This window comes from Hakea prostrata, chromosome 2 (assembly GCF_041222555.1).
Source record: "Hakea prostrata isolate BN-2017 chromosome 2, UWA_Hpros_2, whole genome shotgun sequence".
NCBI lineage: Eukaryota > Viridiplantae > Streptophyta > Magnoliopsida > Proteales > Proteaceae > Hakea > Hakea prostrata.
This window is the reverse complement of record NC_142601.1, coordinates 53,057,365-53,080,172: the sequence shown is the minus strand read 5'-3', so window position 1 is coordinate 53,080,172 and position 22,808 is coordinate 53,057,365. Positions and strand designations below refer to the sequence as shown.

Sequence of the window (22,808 nt, the reverse complement as noted above, 5' to 3'; positions counted from 1 at the left end):
TCTCACTTTTTTTTTTTGGGACACAACTGCCTTGCAACTTTAAAAGGGGGTTGAAGTCTGCTGGCCTACAATTAGTGCGCCTGCCATGGAATCAAAAACTTTCTATATACAGTGAAATGACACCAGAGAATCCAGTTTGCTCAATGACAGTTCTTCCTAATAGGCAATGACCCACTTGATAAAATGCGTTATCACTAAACTTGAGTACCTCCATGAAATCCTGAAGTAGAACAAAACAGAGTTTCAGGAAACGGAGAAGAGCTTTCACTGATCGAAGTGGTAAATTTGGTTTGAGTATTCTAGGCTGGGCAAGAGGATAGAAAGAAATTAATTTTTATTCCTTATGCACTGGTGATGATGGTAACTTGACTTCTTTATTTGTAAAAGTTCTATTGGATTCAGAATATAAAGAGAGAGAGAGAGAATTCTTTGTTGCGAAGAAATGGGAATTCTTATTTCTTAATTTTCATCTCCAATGGTCCAATGAGCATTCTAAATCCCCCAACAAAATTCCAACTTCATGTCTCATGCGGTAAGTCTCAGTTGCCTCTCTGCCCTTTCGCACTACACAACTACAACACCTTTTTTTAGGAACCGTGGAGCCTCTCGTATTCAAGACCTCAAGTGGGTCGTCGTCGTCGTCTTCAGGTCCCACACCAACTTGTTTTGCTTTGCGGTGCGTGTATGTCTGTATTACTTCTCCACCTTCTCATGTTGCAGACTTCCCCACTCGAGAGTTTCCTTTGGCCCATCTGGGCTCCCGCAGCAAAGGCTGAAAAATGATTCCTAATCGAATAATCGATCAGTTTCTGTCATCTTTCGATACAGATAAGAAAATTTAATTTTGACCCAATCCCGAATTTGATATCTTCTGATTGTTTTTGCCCTTCGAGGTAAGAAGAGCAGTTCAGTTAATTTTCGTCTCCTCAGCTGTTCTGTGATCTTTTCAAGGGCTTGGCCTGCTGGGTTTGTTGGTTGAAGTCTTTTGGGGTGGAAATGATGCTTGGGGGAAAGGGTTTTCTGTGTCGGCCGTAAATGGGTTTTCCGTCTGTAGTGAGTGTGATTGCTAGAGTTCTGAAAATTTGAAGTTGGTCGATGTAGATGGAGAGGGTACTATGGCTTCACTGTTACTGGTTTTTCATCTTCTGACATCGACTTTAGTGAGCCTCACGGGATCAGCATGAAAAACATTTTGAAGAAGCTCCATATCGTGCCTACCCAGTCAGAAGATGCCGAAGGGCCTCCGTCGAGGGGTAGTCGATCGAATGATGATTCCTCTTGCAGGTCATCCCCTCGCTCGTCTCCATCACATCCCGAGCAGAAGCCGTTCTCTAGTATCTCTGGGTGGTTGAATTCTGTTACTAACAGGAAAAGTCCTAGTCCTCCTTCATCTTCGAATGTGAGAGGGAGAGGAGGAGAGGCCAGGGAGCCTTCCGATTCATTGGACAGCAACACTTTGGATATTGTGCTGGATGCGGTGAGACGGGATTCAGAGTCGAGCAATTCGAGAGATCCTGATATGGAAGAAGAATATCAGATACAACTAGCTTTGGAATTGAGTGCTAGGGAAGATCCTGAGGCAGTTCAGATTGAGGCTGTAAAGCAGATTAGTTTGGGCTCTTGTCCTTCACAGAACACTCCAGCAGAGATTCTTGCTTACAGATACTGGGTCAGTTTCCCACCTTCTTTTTTTCTCCTTTTTTGGTGGTTGTGGCATTTGCTCTTAGCTTTTCTTTGCTAGGATCTCTGCTATGTGTCTGTATTGTAATGACCAACAAATATGACACCTGCATTTGTGGTATTATTTGGCCGTGGATGGTCTCTGTAAATTGATCCACATATCTGAGAGATTGCTTAGTCCGTGGTTACGGAATGATCAAGCATATCTAGTCACCTTTGCATTGCAGGCAATTATCAAATTCATGTGCAAGATACATATCACTAGATAACTGATGGTTCTTCTTTACTCCTTGAAGCAAGTTGGTCTACAAATACCCCATGCTTTTATGGTGAAGAAAGAGGGATGGAGTTGTCCTAGTGTAGGTAACCATCAAAGCTAACTTTAAATGGTTCCATGGTGAATCGTGGTCCTCTTTGAATTTAGGGTTTAACATTTCCTAGTTCTTTGAAGATCAAAAGGGAATTGGCTGTTTTCATTGTTCGATTGCCAGTCTTTTTCTTTTGGTTGGGGATAGCTAGATAATATTTCCTAGTTGTCCTTTCATTTTGTTATTTTTGACCATTGGTGTCCCTTTGGAATTGATTTTTGTTCAGATAGACTATATAAGATGTAAACTTGCTTAATTGCTTTGACCAATGAAATATTCTAGAGGCTCTGCTAGGTAGCCATAATGTATGATTAGGTACCCTATTAAGTAAGGGACTGGTCTAGGTTCTGGGTATTACCAATCCTCTAGCCAACTGGGAGTCTGGCAGAGGTCATTAATAAAACAAACAAAATGGGAAAATCCTAACCTATTTCTAACATTACAAGGACCCAAATGTTAGAATGAAATAAAGATGAAGTATAGGATAAATTAAATGCAGGAAAAGAATCTATCCAATAACAAAAATGCAGGAAAAAGAAGATTTATGATGCTTCCCCAATTTATATGCTTCACATATAATTCTAGAAAGAGAATGCTGGCTTGGATCCATCAGTTGAACTTGGATAAAGAAGGATGTCCTAGATGAAAATGCAACTGAAGAGGAGTAGCGAAGGTAGCATAGCAGTAGAAGGTCCGGTGCCTTCCAAGTGGTATTGGATGTATTGTTCATGTCCTACACCAATGATATCATTGTCTTTAGGTCCTGAAGAACACAATAAGAAGGAAGGGAAGTACTTGAATAGTTAATTGATCAGGAACAAAAAGAATGAGGGATAAGTTCATGGATGATGTGGGAGAAACCACACCATGACTGGTTACCTTGGTAGTGCTTCCATCTGTAAGTATAACAGTTGAGGAATCATTGAGTTTGGAAATATAAGATACTTGGCTAGACTTATCAGTCGTATGGCAAGAAGAACCAGGTTCAATATTCCATGGGGTAAAACCAGATCAAACAAATGCCGAGTTATCTGTCTGGGCGGAAGTATCTGTAGCGATGAAAGAAGTAGTGGCTTCAAGCTGTAGAAGATGCTTGAGCATTTGGTTATAGTCTTTACAGAGACAGATACAGTGAAAGTGGCTTCTGATGTAGATGCAAAAGTGGAGTTACTAGCAATAAGGAGATGATCGATAGAATCGTCAATGGTCGCAAAATTGGCTATCTTATTCACTTATTCAGGCTGTGCATGCTTTTCCCAACATGTGTTTACCGTATCATTTGGTTTTCCACAGAAAAGGGAATTGCTGGGAGGATTTATCAAGTTGCTACCCACCAAAACCACAGCTACAACCGTGACAATGAATATGGTCCCTTCTAGAGCCTTGGTCTTGGTCAGCAGTAAAGGCCAAGCTGTCCTCAGGAGGAACAGGAGCAGTAGCCTTAGTAGATATAGTAACCAAATGATGCAAGTGAGACATGATGTTATTAAGTGAAGAAACTCTCTATACTAAGGAGCTGACTTTAAGTCTTTGACAGCTTGATACTCGGTGAAGACCAGCCAGAAACTTTGCAACATCAGACCCCGCCTATTACTGCTTTAATCGATTCAAGTCAGTAGTGAGGGAGACAAATGAAGTTCTTCAAGACAGCTTTTATATGTACTGAAGCAGTCGTTAATAGACTTGTCAGATTATTGTAATGAAATAATTTTTATAGTTCATAAGACGATGAGATGTTTTTCGCATGGGAATAACTCTCGCCAAGTCCTCCTAGACACCATACATTGGCAGCAATAGGTGGTTCAACACAGTTCGTGATCAAATTTTAATGTTAGAATGCTCATGGATCCATTCATCATGTGCAGCTATAGTAGTAGGATCAGGTATTGGTGGCTCTTCACAGAAATATTTAGTGTTACCCTTACCATGAACGCAAGCTTGGACTGCTTGAGATCATAGAAGATAGTTAGAATCCCCACTCAATTTGATAGTGGCTATTTGAACAAGCAAAGTAGCAGTAGGGGTTTCAATTCAGTTATCTTAATGAAAACTCATAAGAAGAATGCATAGGCAGAAGCAAAGATAAAAGCAAATAAGCAGAAGTTTCGGGTCAGACGCACTGCGGGTGTAACAAGCCTAATAAGGGAGGCAAAGCAGATACCTTTCGGGAGAAATAAGATCCCTAATAGCTGAGTTAGGAAACAAAGGAAGTATTACCTGGAGGATCAACAGCAGGGTTAAGAAAATTGTTCAAATACCGCCCGCTAGAGGAAATAGGGATTATCAGGGTAAGTTGATCGGGCTTGATGTGAACCAGTGATGTAAATCATTTCCAGGGGTTCCACAGGGCCTAGGGTTGATTCCCGAAACTTTAGGACCCCTAATTTTATCCAGATGTATTTTGGTAATTTTTCTCAAATTTGTGACAATTAGGCATGGGTCTCATCGAGTCTAGGGTGTTCTCTAGACCTTAGATATTTTTATTTTGTTTTTGTGATTATTATTTTGCTAGTTATTTTAAGAGTCCTCATCTAGGTGAGATTCCCAGTTATGTTGGGATCCCATAATTTGAGTCATTTAATTTTCCTTTTCTTAAGGACTCCATATCTACTCTTAGAATTTGAATTGGAGTCCTTTGTAGTTAGTTATTGAGTTTTCTTGTTTAAGTCAAAAGTCTTAGTCAAGTAGTAGTTGAGTTAGTTTTGGATAAGCTAGTTAGAGTTCTAATTGGTTTTCCAACTTTGAGTTCTTTTTGATTTCTTTATTTGAGGCTATAAACAAAGCCTTCAAACCATGTAATTTTCGAGTTGAATTGAATACAAATCTGAGTTTGGAGGAAATCTAGATTGTGGTATTCTTGGGAGGGCCACAGTGTAAGTTTAGCTCTTCTTTTTCTTCAATCCTCAACAAAAATTCAACAATCACAGCAACTTTACACGCTTCTCCAAGAAGTACAGCTCCTCCCCGCCCCATTCCAGCCCTCCTCCCTCTTCCCTAGCTCACGTAAGACCTCCCTCACCCCTCCTCTTCTATTGCAGAAATCCCAGCCCCTTAACCAACCCTGTGGCTCCCTTAGAACACCTCCCCCTTGCATTTGAGTTAGACCATAACTCTCCCCTAGCCCTAACCTACCATTCCAGACCTTCCCCATTAGAAAATTTTCTTCTTTTCCTTCTTACAAACCTTGGCAGCCTAGGAAACCCATAGAACCCTAATTGCAGAATCTTCCCTAACCCAAGAAAGATCAAGAGTGCAAAAAAAGAAAAGAAAAGAAAAGAAAAGAAAAGAAAAAGAAAGATAGATCATGATCCAATCAAGAACCCAAAGAAAAGTTCTGGATTACAACAAAGAAAGGACAAGAAAAGAGAGAAAAGAAAGCAAAAAGAGAAAGAAAGAAAATTCAGATTCATTCAAGAACCTTAGGACAGCCACCTACCTTCGTCCCTAGACCTACCTAGACCCAACTGCAAGCCCCAAACCTCATCCTCCCTTTGCTGCAAGTCCCTAAACCCCTTTTCCTCTCTGCTGCAAGAACATAAGCCCTAATTCCCGTCAAGATACTCCTTAAAACCCCTTATACCCATTCCCTTACCCTTTCCCAATTGCAAGCCCCAAACCTCACCCTCCCTTTGCCGCGAGACCCTAAACCCCTTTTTCCCTCTGCCGCAAGAACCTAAGCTCTAATTCCCCTCTAGCTGCATGCCTTAAAGCCCTTTTCCAGGTTAGAATCTGACTCCATAGCCAAGTTACTAGTTTCCCTAAATCATTGTTCTCAAGCCTCCCCATCCCAACTTGGGTATTATTTGGGTAATTGAATCCCTAAATCCTCCAAGAATATCCCGTAAGATTGCTGGTTCTCTGTGAGAGGATCCTAGAGTGAACCCAATTTAGGGTTTAATCTCAAATCTCAAACCTAGAATGTGGTTTACGTCAACCAAGATCTAGGGTTTGAATGATTGATGAGGGGCCCTAGATCTAGGTTCACTCTAGGAACCTCTTCCTGAGAATCAACAGTCTTTAAGTGCGGTAATAGCTTACGCTTGAGGGTTTTTGCTTGATTTTAATGGTTCAAGGGTTAGGCCTAGAATTAGTTTTGGCCAGTCTTAGGGGTCTAGGGTTTGTGTTTTAGAGATTGAAACCATGCTGTTCTACTGATTTCAGATCTGAAATTAAGGTTAGGGTTTCCTATTAAGAAGCTAAATTGCAGAATTTTAGGGTTTTAGAAGGAAGGGGAAAGGCTGAAAACTAGAATCAAAGGGAGGGATAGGCTAGCGGATTCTAATCTCCTAATAAGGTCAGGTCTTGGGTAGGGGAAGCTGAGGTTTTACGTTCATTTCCTGAGTTCTAAAATTCTGGAATTTCCAGAAGTGCTGTAGGTTTAAGAAGAAGAAAAGGTAAGGGGGAGGGGCTGGAATGATAGACTACGGTTAGCAGAGGCTAAGGGGTTAAGGTTTGGAAGTGGGGAAGGGTTCCTAAGGCTGCTGCAGGGGGGGGGTGTTGGGAAAGGTGCAAGGGATTCAATGTCTTCTTCATAATTCTGCAGAAATCTTCACAAGTAGCAGTCGCAGGTTCCCTCCAAGGGAACCCACAACTCCAAGCTCTTAGCTCCTTCAATTCTCAATTTTTTTAATCAATAAATATAATCTAATGTTTTACAATGTAGAGAGGCTTGTTTATGGCCTTTAGAAGGAACTCACACTAGGACTCTAATGTGCAATACAACTCAAACTGAAACTCCTACTTAATTAAAGACTCTTACTAACATAAGGAACCTTCATATCTCACTTGAGAAGAGTCCTAATTGAATTATTAGAGTAGATTTAGGATCCTTGCAAGAAGTAGGGGAAAGCTAGAGGACTTCTTCACAACTTAGGAATCCTACCCTAACAAGGACTCTTCAATATCTTACAAATATGGACTCAAATGAGAAAACAAAGTAGATTTGGGGTCCCATGAACATACTGAACCCAATTAAACCCTAATTGGACTTGACTGAAAAAGTGAAAAATTACCATACCCCTGGGCTGGCCAAAATTCCCTGGTTGCTGGTAGGGCCGCAGGGTACTGGTAAACTCCCTGGGTTTATCTGGTTCACATCAGAGCTACCCTGGGATGAGTCTCCCTTTAGGTAGGTCAACAAGCCTTCAACTATTCAGCAATTTCAACATTTTGGTTAGCATAGCACTTATACTTTCTGGAAAAAAATCCCAGAAATCGGAGCTGTAGACATGGAAACTGTAGACAATCAGACTGAGATTGCTTTTAATCCTTCATATATTTGATAGTCTGATAAGAGGGGGTCATAGTACCTGTCTGCAGCAATCAACTAGGAAGATAACAATAGATAGGCAGCAAAAGGTTGCTGCTGTTAAAATTGAGGAATTCCTTGAGAAAACTCCAAAAATATCATAAGAAAAAACTGATTCTGGTCTGTTTATAGCTCTAATACCATGTAATAATTTGCAATCATAAGCCAGAACAGCAGTGAAGGTAAGAAGAAGAGGAGAAAAAAAGGGGAGAGACTGATCGGAGGTTGTGCAGAATGTAGCAGTCTCTCCCCACGATTCAATATATTGATTTAGAATGTCCAGTTTAAGAACAAGAGAAAATAGAAATATATAACAGATAAATATCTCCACTTTACATATGGGTCATGTACCCCGTAGCTGGCTATCATGGTTGCCAAACATGTATATAAAACTAGCGAACTAACTAACTAACTATGTAGCCTAGGTTATGCAGGCGTGGCTCTTCCTTTCACTTTGGAAAGAAAAGAATTTCTTTCAATTTATTTGATTGGAGAAAGGGACTCCTGGATGGTGCTTTGTGAGGGTTTAGATAATGTAGAATTTAAATGTGGAGAGAGAGGACACAAGGCATTGAATAGCCTTAAAAAGTCAAAAGAAAGCTTCTGATGCGGCATCTAGGACAAGAAGAGAAGGCTATATATATTGCTGCCTTGTATTGTCTGTCAGTAGACTCCTGGATATATGACTGGGTTTAATTAAAATGTCAGTAGGTTTAGGTTTTTACTAGTCAGTCTCACATGTTGTTTTCTTTTGAATTTTTTTCCCTTCCAAATTCTCACATGTAGTAGATTTGTCTGTGATTTACAGAATTACAATGCTCTCAGCTATGATGACAAGGTCCTGGATGGTTTTTATGACCTATATGGCATTCTGGCAGAGTCTACTTCAGAGAAGATGCCATCCCTTGTTGATTTGCAAGGAGCACCAGTGTCAGATAGTATCAGCTGGGAAGCAGTTATTGTAAATAGGGCTGCTGATTCTGACCTATTAAAGCTTGAGCAGAAGGCTCTAATCATGACTCTGGAGTCAAGGTCGGGATCTTTTGGTTCTGTAGGTACCGATATGGTACAAAAACTTGCTGATTTAGTTGCTAACTACATGGGTGGACCAGTTGGCGATCCAGAGAGCATGTTGAAATCATGGAGGAATCTTAGTAACCGTTTAAGAGCAACTATTGGGAGTATGGTGCTGCCTCTTGGTTCTTTGACCATTGGTTGTGCTCGCCATCGTGCCTTATTGTTTAAGGTAGTTCATCCTCTTTAAGTATTGAAGGTGCTGATATTTGTAACAATTATCAATCATGTATAAAGAAAGCTTTGATTACTGTGTTACCATATTCATTTAATTTAATTTGAGTTTTTTGTTTAGCGACCGTCTCTCTTCTTTTTCTTTCGTGGAAATCATTTCCTGCATAATTCTAGCAAACTAACTTGATTGTATCTTGGTTGGTAATGTCATTTTCTATCATCATTTGGTTGCTTCATTGCTTTCATTTCCTTGTTTTGCTGCATAGCCCTTTTTTTGTCCAGTCTATTGTATGCTATGAGTTTTGCTAGTTTTGATGAGCATCATATATTTTTGCAAATTACAGATATAAACTTCAGATTTGACATTCTAGCATATTTTTTAATTGTTGAGTAAATTTTGCTACAAGTCCTTAATACTTTCCTTTATAGCATTCACCATCTCCCATTATTCTGAGTAGTGTGAATAATCACCTAATTTTTCTGGACATTGCCATTCGACCCTCAGTTGGGAGGTAAAGTTCTCTCCTGTGAACCTAGAGAGTGGGACATGGGTCTGCTCAATTAACCCCCCTCCCTGTATTATTAGCCTTTTATTGATAGAAGAAAAATACAACTTATCAGAGGACATGTACCATTGCCACTCATCCATTCCTCATAGGCTTTAATATCAGCCGGTTCTGATCAGGTTTAAGGCACTTCAGCTTCCCCTTTACATTAATGTAAACCTTGACTGCATGAGCCCGTAACAGGTAATTTCCAACTTCATTAAGTTCTATTGTGGTCATGTGGATATTGTCCATGTTAGACTTAGGATCAATTGTCACGCACAACATCAAAGCCAGGAACCTTAGAAATTGATTCTTATAGGAGAAAATAAGAAAGTAGGTGATTTCGAATACCAAGCTCCAGAGGTGTCTGATTGATATTAATTCAAGGTTGAAGGATCTGTTATAAGTATGATAAGGAATGAACCCCACAAAACAGGGGGAATGTACTGTATTATTCCAATTAATTTTAGAATTTACAGTTCTAAGTATCACCAGAAAACAAAATACTGCTGGTATATAATTCAGACTGCAATTCACAAAAAAGAGAAGCCCAGAATGGCTTCAAACTAGGCTCAAGAGACTCTTCATAGGGAGAAAGCCAAACCCCCTAACTATGATATTCTTAATAGATTCAGATCCATAAAAGACAAAAGTTGGCTGAAAATGTACCCTAAGTGTACTGTATCTAGTTTATGCCAGAAGCAGTTATATAGGATCAGCAATGCTGATCTGCTTCAAATTAATATAAAATAGCTTTCAAATAAAGTAGAATAAAACCTGGAAAGTAGAGGATGATCTTTTGGGATGGTTAGAAAAAATAGAAAAACTAATTCAGGATCTTTTATTCCTTTGAAACCAGAAATCCAGAACCGCTGCAAATCTGCATGATGCAGCTTTCCTTGAAGAAGGCTTAGTCTTTGAAGATCTCTTAGGCTAGACTAGTTTCCAGGCCCAAAACTTGATTTGTATGGTGTCTGTGATTGATTCTTGCGTTCCCCAGTTGGGTTTGAATTAGTGGCCTCTGAATTCCGTGGTTAGGTTAATTGAAATGAAATGGTAGGATGATGGGGTTTTAGTTTTGGAAAGAACTAGAATGGTGGGATGTATGATTTATGGGGCAGATTCTTGAGATATGGGATGAAAAGTTATAGAAATGGGACAAAACTTGGATCGGGTCTAGCTCTTACTTGCTAGAATAATCTCCCTAGGTTTCAATGGATTTTGATGGTGAAATGTGGAGATATTAGGTTTCTCAATTTTGGAGTGAAATTGGGTGATAAATACAAGAATGATCAGATCTGGAGATTGGCTGGTCTGTTTGGGATGAAAACTGGATCCAAAGGTGGTGTCAATGGAGAAGGATGAATGGGTGTAATTTGGCATGAAACTGATGGATGGTTGTGGAGAAATGGCTATTTCTGATATGGATTGGTAAAGAAGGGATCGAACCAGGGAAATGGGGTCCAAAACAGAAAGAAAAGTTGATGGGATGGGGGATTCTGTGGGCTACCAGTTGTACCTGATGGGTGCCTTGCAGATAGGAAAATTCAGGTGGAAAGTAAAGGTTGAATTCTGATCTTCAACCAGCTGCAAGTGTCTAGGCTTGACTTCACATTAGAACCCTCAGCCTTGGATCTTCAACTCTTTATTGATGGAACCAGAACTTACTAACACGGGTGGAATTACTCATAGAGAAGCTTTTTCTTATTCTATATTCAGTCTAATCTCTTGCCATCGAGTGCAGTGGTCTTTTAATACAAATGAGGGGGCTGGAATTCGTAATGACACTATTTTTTTGGGTGAAATATTCCCAATGGAACTTGATTTCACAGCCTAACTATAACTTGACTTAATCCCCTCAAGGTCTTTATCATCAGACCTGTACAAGGACTAAATTGAAACAATAAGGAATTGCGTCTTAAAAGAGAAAAAGAAAACTCACATGCCTAAATGCCCTTCAATGGACAGAATAACAATTCTGCCACTGCTCCATAAAGAACTGAAAATAAATAGGAAATAAGCAGCTGGGCAGCAATCATTGTGATGTGAACACATAATTGCCCCTTGGCCAAAACCCTAAGTGGGCCCACAAGATGCCCCTAGCAAGCCTCCCTAGGCTGGCAGAACCCTCAAGGGGGGGGGGGTATTTGGCATTTTCAGCCCTATTTAGTTGGTGGAATTTAATTCCAGTTTGATTCTGGAGTCCAGTTTGGTTAAGAAGTCTTGATTTGAGCTAGTAGTTGAGTCCTTAGTAAATTTAATCTCTAGCACGTGTCAATTAGAGTTTTAATTAAATAGAATTTAGCATGTGCTAATTAGAGTTTTAAGTTATTTAAACTTTTATTTCAGCATGTGTCCATTAGGGATCCTTATATTTTTAATTTTCTGTTTTCTTGTGACTATTGTGGCGGGATCATAATCTATAAAGGACTCCGACTGAGTGTTGAGTTTTTTTTTTTGGATGGATAAATAATGATATTAAACAGACAATGAACTACAACGAACCAAACTAGGAAGGATCAGGGAGAAGGGAGGATTTGGGAGTTGAGGCCCCAGGAGACAACAATGAGCCTATTCCTTGGGGAATCAACAACTGGGGGATGGAGAATACAAATGAGTCTCACTGATACATCAAAATAAATTGCATTCCAAATCGAATCAAGAGAGCGTGATTTAGAAGTCCAACGCCTGAGATTCCACTCCCACCAGAGATGGTGGATCGTGGCGCCAAAGACAAGCTTACCTATCCAGTCACAAATTGAGGAACCTGGGAATTTACTTAAAATCCAAGACCAGTCACGATCAAACCCAAATGAGCGGCGGGAGCGGGGCCAAATGAAAGCAAGTGCTTTTCTCCATAGGGCACTGGAGAAGGGGCAGGAGAAAAATAAATGCTCAATGTCCTCAGTACCAGTCCAACAAAGGATACATTTGGGGTTCGCAGGGATATGGCGGGAGATAAGGAAAGCCTGGGTTGGGAGAGCATGGTTTAGGGCTCTCCAAAGGGTGAGGGCGTGCCGGGGGATGTGACTTGTGAACCAGACAAGGGGGGGCCAAATGGGGAAGGGGAGGGGGACCAAACCAAATTCCAAGCAGAGGACGAGGTGATAGAGGGCAACAAAAAACAAGGCGACACCAAGCAAGGGGACATCAATTGCCTTGGGCAGGACGCCTAGGTGACGCCTTGTCAACCTTGCTTCAAGCAGCTGCTCAAACGAAGAATCTGGCAAAAAAATCCGGTGGAATTGGGAAGTAAAGTGACAGCAATCAAAATCCTCTTCTGGGGACGGGTGAAACTTCTTTGTCTCGGTGAGATCAAAATGTGGTATGTCGACTCAATCAAGTTGAGGCATTTTTAATGGCTGGTTTGGTTCGAAATTCTAGTTGAACTGAGATCTCCAGTCGAAATTGAGATCTAGCCGAGGCTTTCTTACTTTTCTATTGCATTAAGTCTCGAGATCTCATGACTTCTCGAACTATGAGTTATACAGCAGTCACTACTGCAACCAAGCTTCTTTAAAAAAGCTAGAATCCGATGTAACTATTCACCCATAAAAAGACTCATAGAAATCATAAGTTTACTGTTATTCCCGAGGCCCACCCCATTAGCAAGATCTAGTCCTCAACTGAAGATGATAATGCATTTGAGAAATAAAAGTGCAGTAGGTTTCATGTAATAGCATGAACCCCCTGATATGTTAATATAAATCATCGTGGATGGCTTTGGCTGCTTTTGGACTTTCTAGGTGTCTTAGGCTCACCTTAACCTAGGAATTTGTTTGACCCTCGATGGGTGAACCCAGTAATAGGGCCTATAGGATCAAAACCTAATTTCATTCCTCTATAAGGATCTTTTTTATTTTCCTTTTTTTTTGTTTTTTTTGGGGGGGGGGGGGGAGGAGGTGTGGAATAATCAACTGCATCCTGTTTTGGATGTTTTGGCTGGCATGTTGTTATTTTAACTGCAGACTCAGCTCAGCATTGTTCACCGAAAACTACTTTTTGTATTTCCTATATCTAGTGCTGGTGTTATTAAATCAGACCGCTCTGCTTTGTCATCTTTGTTATTGGAATATGTAAATAAAGGCTTTGTTAGTGTTTAGTTTGATTGGCTATTGACAGTTGGAATAATTACTGCTTTTGCATTACTACACTTTCCATCAGAGACAGCATTCTCATCTTTGTAGGAGTCATAATGCCCTTGTAATGCTTATTAATGGAATGCAGGTTTTGGCTGATAGTGTAGGCATTCCGTGCCGCTTAGTGAAAGGGCAGCAGTATACAGGCTCTGATAATGTGGCGATGAACCTTGTAAAGGTTGGAGATGGAAGGTAATTCTATCCTTTCACATATTTTCGAGTAAAGGTGGAGGATGGATGGCAACATTTCTGCTTTCAAGTATTTTCTGGTCCAAAATTTCCTCCCACTCATGTGACTAAACTGATGTGGTTCTTTATCTGCTTGTGGTGTGTTCATGGTTCATAATTGATCCTAGCTCTTGAGATTTACTGCCATCTCATTGTGGAGGCGTCTTGGCTTCTCTACCATTTTCCACCTTTTGATTTTTAATGCTATGCATGATAAGATGGTCAGTTCACTTAGTTCTTTACAGTTTAAACTGATGGACTAACCGACTAAGTGACTGAATAATGCCTTTTAAGGATTATACTTGACGATGTCTCTTATGTTGAATCTTTGATAACACAGGAAATACTAGCTTGAAATATGTTATATTTTTCTGTGTGGAATATTCATGCTTATTATTATTTTTTGGGGGGGGGGGGAAATGTATGTTTTAAATTTATGATTTTATTTCTCATGAAACTTGGCTTCATTTAGACTTGTGTCAGGAGTGCCCTAGAAAAAAGAATAGTTTTCCTTTGTCTTTTTCTTATTCTATAACTAAATTTAGACTTCTGAAACAGTTGGATGTGCAATATGCTGATTATGATTAACATACATGGCAGGGAGTACATTGTTGATTTGATGGCTGACCCTGGCACACTTATCCCGTCTGATGCAGCGGGACCACAGATAGGATACGATGAACCTTTCAATCCGGTCAACCCCTTACTTATAGATGTTGATCAATCCATGGTTGAATCCTCTAGCAGTGGGATAACAAGTGCTGTTGGAGGATACTTGGAATTTGAGCCTTTGGACAGGAGATCCAGCCCCAGGGATCTTTCCAGTAGAGATAAGGACTCCATTAATAAAGACAATTCAGGTGAGCTAATAGACGTCAAGAATACAGGAGTGGGATCTTCACAAGATCCACCAGGAGGGCCAATGAAGGGCGAGGTCGTATCCAAGTTGACATCCAATGATTCCGGAGGTCCATCCAAGGTTGAGAAGGCCGGGGCTTCCGGGAGGCCTAGCCATCCTTTTATGCATGCAAGGTCTCCTTCGTGGACTGAAGGTGTCAGTTCTCCTGCTGCACATAGAATGAAAGTGAAAGATGTTTCTCAGTACATGATTGATGCTGCAAAAGAGAATCCACAGTTAGCCCAGAAGCTTCATGATGTGTTACTGGAAAGTGGTGTTGTTGCACCTCCCAATTTGTTCACTGAAATTTATTCTGACCGGGGGGATGCCCCAGTTGTTGAAGGAAAGAAACAGAACGAAAACAAGGATGAAAAGAAAAAGAGGAAGAATGGAACTCGACATGAGGCTCATGCTGATCTTAGTCCGCACCATTTTTTGCCTCCTCTTCCTTACCATGGTTTGCAGTCAAAACCAAGTCCTCCAGGCATCCAAGCTGAGCGTTTGAAGCATATAGAGGGTTTGGATGTCAGCCAATCTCTGCATTCAGGTGAAACATCAGGGTCTGAATTGTCTTCTGCTTTAGCTCCCGACACTTCCCAAGTGAAATTTGTGCCTTTTGCAGCGGCTGCTGCTGCGGCAACAGTGGCTGTTGTTGCATCTTCAATTGTTGTTTCTGCAACCATGTCAAGCAATGACTCGAACACTGATGTTCCTGCTACTGATGCAGCAACTGTCACTGCCACTGCTGCAGTTGTTGCAACAACAGCAGCTGCCAATAAACAATATGAGCAATCGGAGTCTTCTGTCCCATTGCTTGGTGGTGCTTCATGTGTTAACCAATTGGCTGGTTTGCAAAGTGATGGTGACACAAATCATGCAGGGTGCGCACCACAAGGTAGCGGTGACCGGGAGCATAATGCTTTTGCTGCTCATGCAGAAGCTGAGAGAAATTCAGGCAATTCAGCAGGTAATGATAGTTCAAAATCTGACAGTACACTTGATGATGTGGCTGAGTTGGAAATTCCATGGGAAGAAATCATCTTGGGTGAGCGTATTGGACTTGGTAATTACTTATGCTTAATGTTCCGTTAGATTTACAAACTAACCTCTGCGTTATCTCTGTCTTTGTTATCCATGTGCTTCATTTGTGTGACCTTTGTTCTTCAGGTTCATATGGAGAGGTATACCGTGGAGACTGGCATGGAACTGTGAGTATCTTGTTAGTAGAGACTAAATCTCACGTCGTCTGCTGTCTGTATTATTGGTTGAATGCTTTTCTTCTAAATGTAAACTGCCTAACAATGTGAAGATTTTAAATGAGCTCTTGGACGGCCCTTGATCTCATTTTTCTTTTTGATGGGAATTTTTTTTATCACTCCCCCAAACATACCTATTATTTACCCTAACTTTCCGCTTAAGAGTTTCATCTCTGATTCCCCCCAAAAGTAATCTCTTACCTATCATTCTCCCCTATTATTTTAAAATAGCAAAATTGTCTCTAGTTTAAGTCTCTTAACTGGTAATTTAGTTCTCTCCTGAATTCTAGCTTTATTCAAAATTTTTTATTTCGTAATCTCTTCTTCTTCTTCTTGAATGCAGTTTTTGCAAATGTTTTTAATCCCCCAACCAACCCAAATTGCCAATTCTTCCTGACCTTCACCCTCATGTGAACCTATATCATCACTCTTCCGACTCCTGCTGTAAGCATCCCCATCCATGTAACCACAGGTCCGGTTGGATCAATTACTAAAGATCGACTCAAATCATTCCATCTAACCTTTTTGTTTTTAATTTCTTATTTTTGGAATAAAATTTTTTAAAATAGTAGGTGTTGAGTGTCGCTGCTGCTTTGGTGCTCAAGTTATTGAGTTTCTAATTTTAGAGATGGTGATTTGGTTCACAAGTTTTGGAGAATTTGAGTTACATACTTTCCTTTCTTGGAAAAGGTTCCTTGGTGATCATGGTTTAGGAGAATTAGAAAGTATAATTTCTATTTTCAAGTATTTTCTAATTTCATATACTTATTATTTCCATTTTTAGAGGGCAAGATGGCTTGGTTCTCAATTTGTATTTTTGGACTATGAAATCTATAGATAGAGAGGCTGTGATTCTAGGAGAGTAAGCTAGAGTAAGCTAAAATTGCAGCCCATTGTTGCTGATTCTTCATCTTCTTCTTTTTCCCTTTGATTTCTTCTTCATTCTCTTTCAAGTTCAGCTTCGGTTGAATAAAGCTTATTTCCTAATATGGTATCAGAGCTACTGCCTTTTAATATCGTTGATTGTTCTCAATATTGGATGGTTCATTCGTTTCTATTTTGGAGAAGTAGTCTTGGTGCACAAGTTTTGAATAATCAGGATTTCCATTTTGGTTACTTTCTTATTTTTTTATTGCTTAGTTGACAGGTAATCTTGCTATCATAGTCTCATTTTTAGTAGATTCGGGAGATTCTATGCCATATGTAATTTTTCTTTTTTGCTATAACTCAGTTTAGGAAACTTTCCTAAACTAAGACTTGATTTCCCATTATAAATAAAGTACCAGGGAAGTGCAAACATATGCATACAAGCTCTCTCCCTCTTCTTCTTCTTCTTCTTCTTCTTCTTTTTTGAATTTCCTTTTAGTTCCTAGTTTGATTACAGGTGCTGAAATTCTAACATGACATCAGAGCAGGTTTAATCAACTTAGGGACTGCTTCTTCTCTCTTAATTTTTATCAATATTCTGTCTTTTATTTTTGTTTTTTATTTTCTTTTCTTTCTACTTGTTGCACAACCACCCCTTGGTGCATTGATGATATATTAGATCATTCTTCACAACTCATGAAGTGATCTACATACCTGTTATTACATCTACTGCAGAATAAAGAATTAGTGAAATTTTTTGGACACAGGAGGGCCTGTTAACCTACTACAGCTCTTCGCCACCTTGAATATCTATTTTGCTTCCAATTGACTCTTTTTTGCTTCTCTAGACTGCATCTATTGCCTGGACAATTTTTTTTTTGTGTGATTTCTTCAACTGGTATCATTCTTCAATTGGTTTTATGTTCTGAAAAATACTGCCAATGTTGTATTTGATTCTGCTGCAAGATATATTACTGGTTCCTCTGTTTTATTGAATTTTTCTACTCTGAAAAACTATGTTGATACTATATTAATTTCTGCTGCAAGTTATACCATTGCTGCCCTTGTTTTGTTGAATTTTTCTGCCCTGAAAAATTCTGTGGATGCCATATTGCCTTCCTATTGCTTCTATCACTGGTTTTGAGTACTAAAATCATTTGGATTTTTTTTTTAATAACACGGCTACTTTATTTACCAGAATCAACCTCAATTGTGTTATTCTTCTGGTAGATTGAATATTATAAGGATCCTAGTTCTGGAGCCCTATTTACCAGAATTGACATCAATCTCTATTCTTCTGGTAAATAAGGTTGGTTGCTTTGTGATTGCTATTACTCGGATCTTCTTGTGAACCGTAGAGGCTATTGGAGTGTAGATTACTTGTTGTCCTATATCATTAGATACATAGGATCTTGTCTTACTGCTGCTGGTTCAGTAATTTCCTCTGAGTTAATTTGCTATTTTTTTGGATGTCTTGGATATATTATTGGTTGTCTCTTCTTCTGATGCATTCCCTACCTTACACGGTTTATTACTGTTATGAATACTACTTTTTCTACTGTCCCTTTTGGGTTGGTGTTGGTGATTCAGAATTTTTTACTGTAATGAGTGGAAGTTTCTTGTACTTGGTTTCATCACCTAACATAGTTCCTCAGTACCGACTTTTAGATGCTGGATATTGGTTGTCATTAATTGTCCACGTGTAATGCTACGCATAAGGGGGAGATTAGACCTGTAAATGGATAACCGAAATCCGCCTCCGAATTCGCATTCGTATTCGTTTAAGGGTATCCGTATCCGAAAATTTTCTTACCGGAAAATATCCGTATCCGTCCGTTAAGCAACCGGATTCGGATTCGGATAATTGCTTATCTGATCGGATAATATCCGGATAAATTTTTATCCGGATAGAGTAAAGTATTTAAAATTTTTTCTTTAAAAATAGATGATAATCGGATTCGGATAGCGGTATTCGGTAATCGGAAATTAGAAATTTATAGTAAAAAATGTAAAAAAGTGACAATTATCAATCAATAATCGGATATTTTATTGGATCGGATTATTATCGGATATCCGATAAAGTTTCGGATTCGGATTCGGATGCCTTCTCTAAATTTTTGCCGGATTCGGATTCGGATTCGGATAGCGAATTTGCTAATCGGATTCGGATTCGGATAATGGTGTATTCGAGCCGAATCCGGTTCGTTTACAAGCCTAGGGGAGATTAGAGACTCTTTCTATATCTACTTAGGATTTGTTGAAGAATATTATTGGTGAAAATCCTTGTCCTTCTAAGATTGTATTCTACAACAACACCTACCTACCTACCTACCTACCTACTTGGTCTGTAGTAACTTATACTAACTTTACCTACCTACTTGGTCTATAGTAATCTATACTACCTTTATTTACCTACTTGGTCTGTAGTAATCCATACTACCTTACTTATTTGGTCTGCAGTAACTTATATTGCCTTTTGCCTACTTATTTAGTCTACAGAACCAATACCGCCTTTTTACCTACCCATACTTATTAGTTTGCCTTCTTGCTAGAGATGTGTGGACATTGAAACTACCATTTTTTATATGTTAATGTGGAGATTCCTCCCTACTACTTGCATTATTTGGATAGTGCCTTTGATGCTGCCATACTTGTGGATTTTGTTCGTCTTCGTTATTGTCAATTGCTTTCATTGTTGGATGGTTCATTCGACATGAAGACTTAAAGTTCTTCTTAAGTTGAAGTTGATTATCTCTTGGGTGATGTTCTCTCAGCGTTTATCAACGTCTGCTATACTGATGTCTCACTTCAAGTTTATTTTATTATCCAAGCTGGAGTTCTCTTTGTGCATACTCCAGCTTGAGGGGGAGTGTTGAGAATTGCAGCGGCCTTGGTGCATAAGTTGCACAAGTTTCTATTTTGGAGAAGTTTTTATGAAGCAGTCTTGGTGCACAAATTTTGAAAAATCAGGATTTCCATTTTGGTTGCTTTTTATTCTAGTTACTTTCTTATTTTTTAATTGTTTAGTTGACAAGTAATCTCTCTAGCATTTTTAGTAGATTTGGGAGATTCTATGCAATATGTTATTTTTCTTTTTTTTGCTGTAACTCAGTTTAGGAAAGTTAGGAAACTTTCCTAAACTAAGACTTGATTTTACATTAAAAATAAAGTACCTGGGGAGAGTGAACATATACATACAAGCTCTTTCCCTCTTCTCTTTTTCTTTTTCTTCTTCAGTCTTCTTCTTCTTTCTGAATTTCCTTTTAGTCCCTAGGCTGATTATAGGTGCTGAAATTCTAACAGTAGGAAATCATGGATTGGGAAGAAGAGGAAGCATGAGTCAGAAATGGGAATAGGCAGAAGATACCTTCAAGCTTTAAGTGAACTGATTAAATGGCTATAATACTGCATTTCACTGGTTCAGTAGTTCTTTAATTGAATTTTAATCTGACCTTCTGAATTACACAGTAAAATATAATGGTGAAAGGATCAAATTTTCTTGCTGGCTGCAATTCCCCCCTTTTTGTCTCACCCGCATTTTAGTGTTGGGTAGTTGTTTTTGATGAATTCTGACCTTCATGTTAAACAATTCTGTTCTATTTATTTATTTTCAATCTCAGCTTTTCTTTCTTGAACACATCCTTAAAAGGATACCATTAATCAGGAAGATGCTGGTGGCTGGGTGAAAATGTTTTCTATATGTAGGTCTAGACTCCTTAGGTTCATTCCAGCAAAAAGGAATAGGGAAGCTGAGGGTGATTGTGAGAGTTTCAAAATTCCCCCCCCCCCCCCCCCCCAAAAAAAAAAAAAAGGGTTAAAGAAGGTGCTGAAATGAAGGGTGGGATTTGCAGGGTGGGCGAGGTTTTCACAGATTGCAGCAATTTGGGAGGGGGCTTGGTCAGAAAAGATGGGATAGTTCTCATAAACTACATTTGACAGAAAGAGAAACCAATAAAAAAGAATAAGGGAAGGGAAAGGAAAGGAAAGTAACTGGTCAAGAGATTAAAATAAGGGTTTGTTTGATCATTTTAAAATACTAAGGGAGAAGCAGAAGTGATAATTCACTTTTCTTTTTTTTTTTTTTTTTGGGCAGGGGGGGGGGGGAGTCATAGGTGAAACTTCTAATAGGTGAGTTTGGAAAATAGTAGGGAAGTTCCGGGGAGTGATAACATTTTCCCTTTCTAATTTTCATGCATGTATTTATTTGTTTGATGAGTTGATGTTACACTTTTGTTTTAATTGCATGTCAAAAGATGTATGGTTCTCTCATCCTCTACCCTTTGACATGGTTTCTTTGAAGCTTTCCATGTGACCAATCCAATAAGGTTTCGGTCTATGTCTACCTCTTCACCCCCTCCCCCCCCCCCCCCCCCAAAAAAAAAAAAAATGCAGGTTGGAGGGTGGGGACAGTTGGATGCTTGGGTCTGGCTTGGGTGCTGGGTTCACCATGAATGGCTTGAATTAACATGCCCTTAATTATTCCTAGCAATATTCATTGAAATGGCTTTGATAAGGGGCCATTGCTTGGAGAGATGGTAAATGCTCAAGCTTCCATACTGAAGTTGTGAAAAATTTGAGGCAACCATTTTGTGTGAAAATGCTGAACCCACCTCCCAGGACCCTGTGAAGGCAGAAGATGCCAAGTATTGCATTACAACCCTTAACTGGGGCTTGTACCTTAACCATTTGACTTATGCTATGGTAATGAAAAGGCTAAAACTTGTTACTAATTCCTATGGTAATCATTTCAGTCTGTCTTGTTAGAAGATTTCTAAATAATTTTAGCTTAATCTATTTTCTATTCTCATTATGTTCTAGGCCATACCTTATGTGTGAAGATGATTCTTATGCGTAAACTTCAAAGACGATGAATAATCTAACAATTCTTATCTAATACTCGAAAAGCTTCTCTATGTTAGCGAGAACGTATGGTAACTACTCATGCAGTTGTATGAGAGTTTCATTTGTATTCTCTGTCAATGTTGTTTCTCACTCGTTATGTTCTGAATTTTTGACTGTAAAGTTCTGTCAGTGTCTCTTTCGCACTCTTTTACTGTTCTGGTTCCTTTGACCTAACCATGGTTCTGCAATTTCCTTAGGAGGTTGCTGTGAAGAAGTTCTTAGACCAGGATATCTCTGGTGATGCACTTCAAGAATTCAGAAGTGAGGTAATTCTCTCTCCTTTCCAATTCCTCACTGCCTTCCTTGTACATGCTAGAACAGAAGCAAGTGTTCTGTTTAGATTGTAGAATCCTGGGCTTTTAATTGGGAGAATTCTTTCCTTTATAAGTGAGTTCTGAAGAATTGAATCTTTTATATAAGGTGATTTTTCTGTCTAAACTGGAGTTAAGGGTTGAATCAGTCCATTCCCCTTGGCAAATGGGGAGCAACTGGTCTGCTTGTCTGGGATAACCTGGGTATTATAAAGCATATGGTAGTGATTATGCTGTCTGTGAGAACTACAGATGAAATCTGAGAAAACAGTACTGACAATTGATTGAGATATTGATAATTACTGACAATTGACTGAGATATTGATAGTTAAGACACATTTTTTTTATCAGTCAAAGTCCTATGCTCTTCATGTTATAGGGTGCATGATCCATATTTTCCCCCATGTTGCATGTTTCATGTACACATCATTCATTGCTTCGTAGTTAGGCTAGGGAATGAAGGGATCTCCTATGGTATTTTCACTTTCCATGGTTCGTTTGTAGTTAGTTTCTTATCCTATGTAACTTAGTCTGGGAAGTTTCTGCTTCCTCTAGAATGTAAGCTTCACTCCTCTAATAAGTGTATCAAAAAGGAAGGGGGGGTGTGTGTGGGAGGGGGTGGAGGTCTATAAAGGAGCTTGCACCATCTCTTGGCTCTCTTCCCATCATCTCCATCTTCTCAGTTGTCTTTTTCTTCGTCTTCTTCTTTGGTTCTGGGTTATTTATTGTTTAATTGTTACATGGTATCAAAGGAGCCTTAACCAGGAATTTCAATCCACTACTGAAGTTGTTTTGAAGGTCTTCTGTTCATTCTGGGTGCACCAGTGCCTTATGCTGCCTAAGTCCAATCCTAGCTAGTAGGGATATGAATATGGACTAGGCTTTGTCATCTAACTGCTTTGTTACTAATGAAGATTACTGTAAGAACCTTCAAATTCACTGTGGAATTCAACAACAAAACAGGGGAAATTCACTAGATAGAGCTGGTTTTAATGGTGCCAGTCACTCCCAACACCTCAACTCACTCACATAACCATCGATAACTATTCGTCACA

At 39.4% G+C, this 22,808-nt stretch overlaps 1 protein-coding gene across 6 annotated transcripts in view; it reads left to right on the top strand.

The window, feature by feature from the left end:
• Nucleotides 1–206: 206 nt before the first annotated feature.
• LOC149024858 (putative serine/threonine-protein kinase SIS8) overlaps nt 207–22,808 on the top strand; it is a 39,264-nt gene continuing 16,662 nt past the window's right edge. For 2 of the 6 annotated variants that reach the window (XR_016171673.1, XM_089145043.1), the window contains exons 1-6: nt 207–1,669; nt 8,165–8,602; nt 13,380–13,483; nt 14,120–15,480; nt 15,585–15,625; nt 21,640–21,708. Coding sequence is in view for 5 of the 6 variants with exons in the window: in XM_089145043.1 (XP_089001169.1) it covers nt 1,181–1,669; nt 8,165–8,602; nt 13,380–13,483; nt 14,120–15,480; nt 15,585–15,625; nt 21,640–21,708 (2,502 nt within the window). In the remaining variant the exon portion in view is untranslated. The remainder of the gene's footprint in view (nt 1,670–8,164; nt 8,603–13,379; nt 13,484–14,119; nt 15,481–15,584; nt 15,626–21,639; nt 21,709–22,808) is intronic. The other 4 variants (XM_089145044.1, XM_089145045.1, XM_089145042.1 and 1 more) reach the window with 4 other exon arrangements.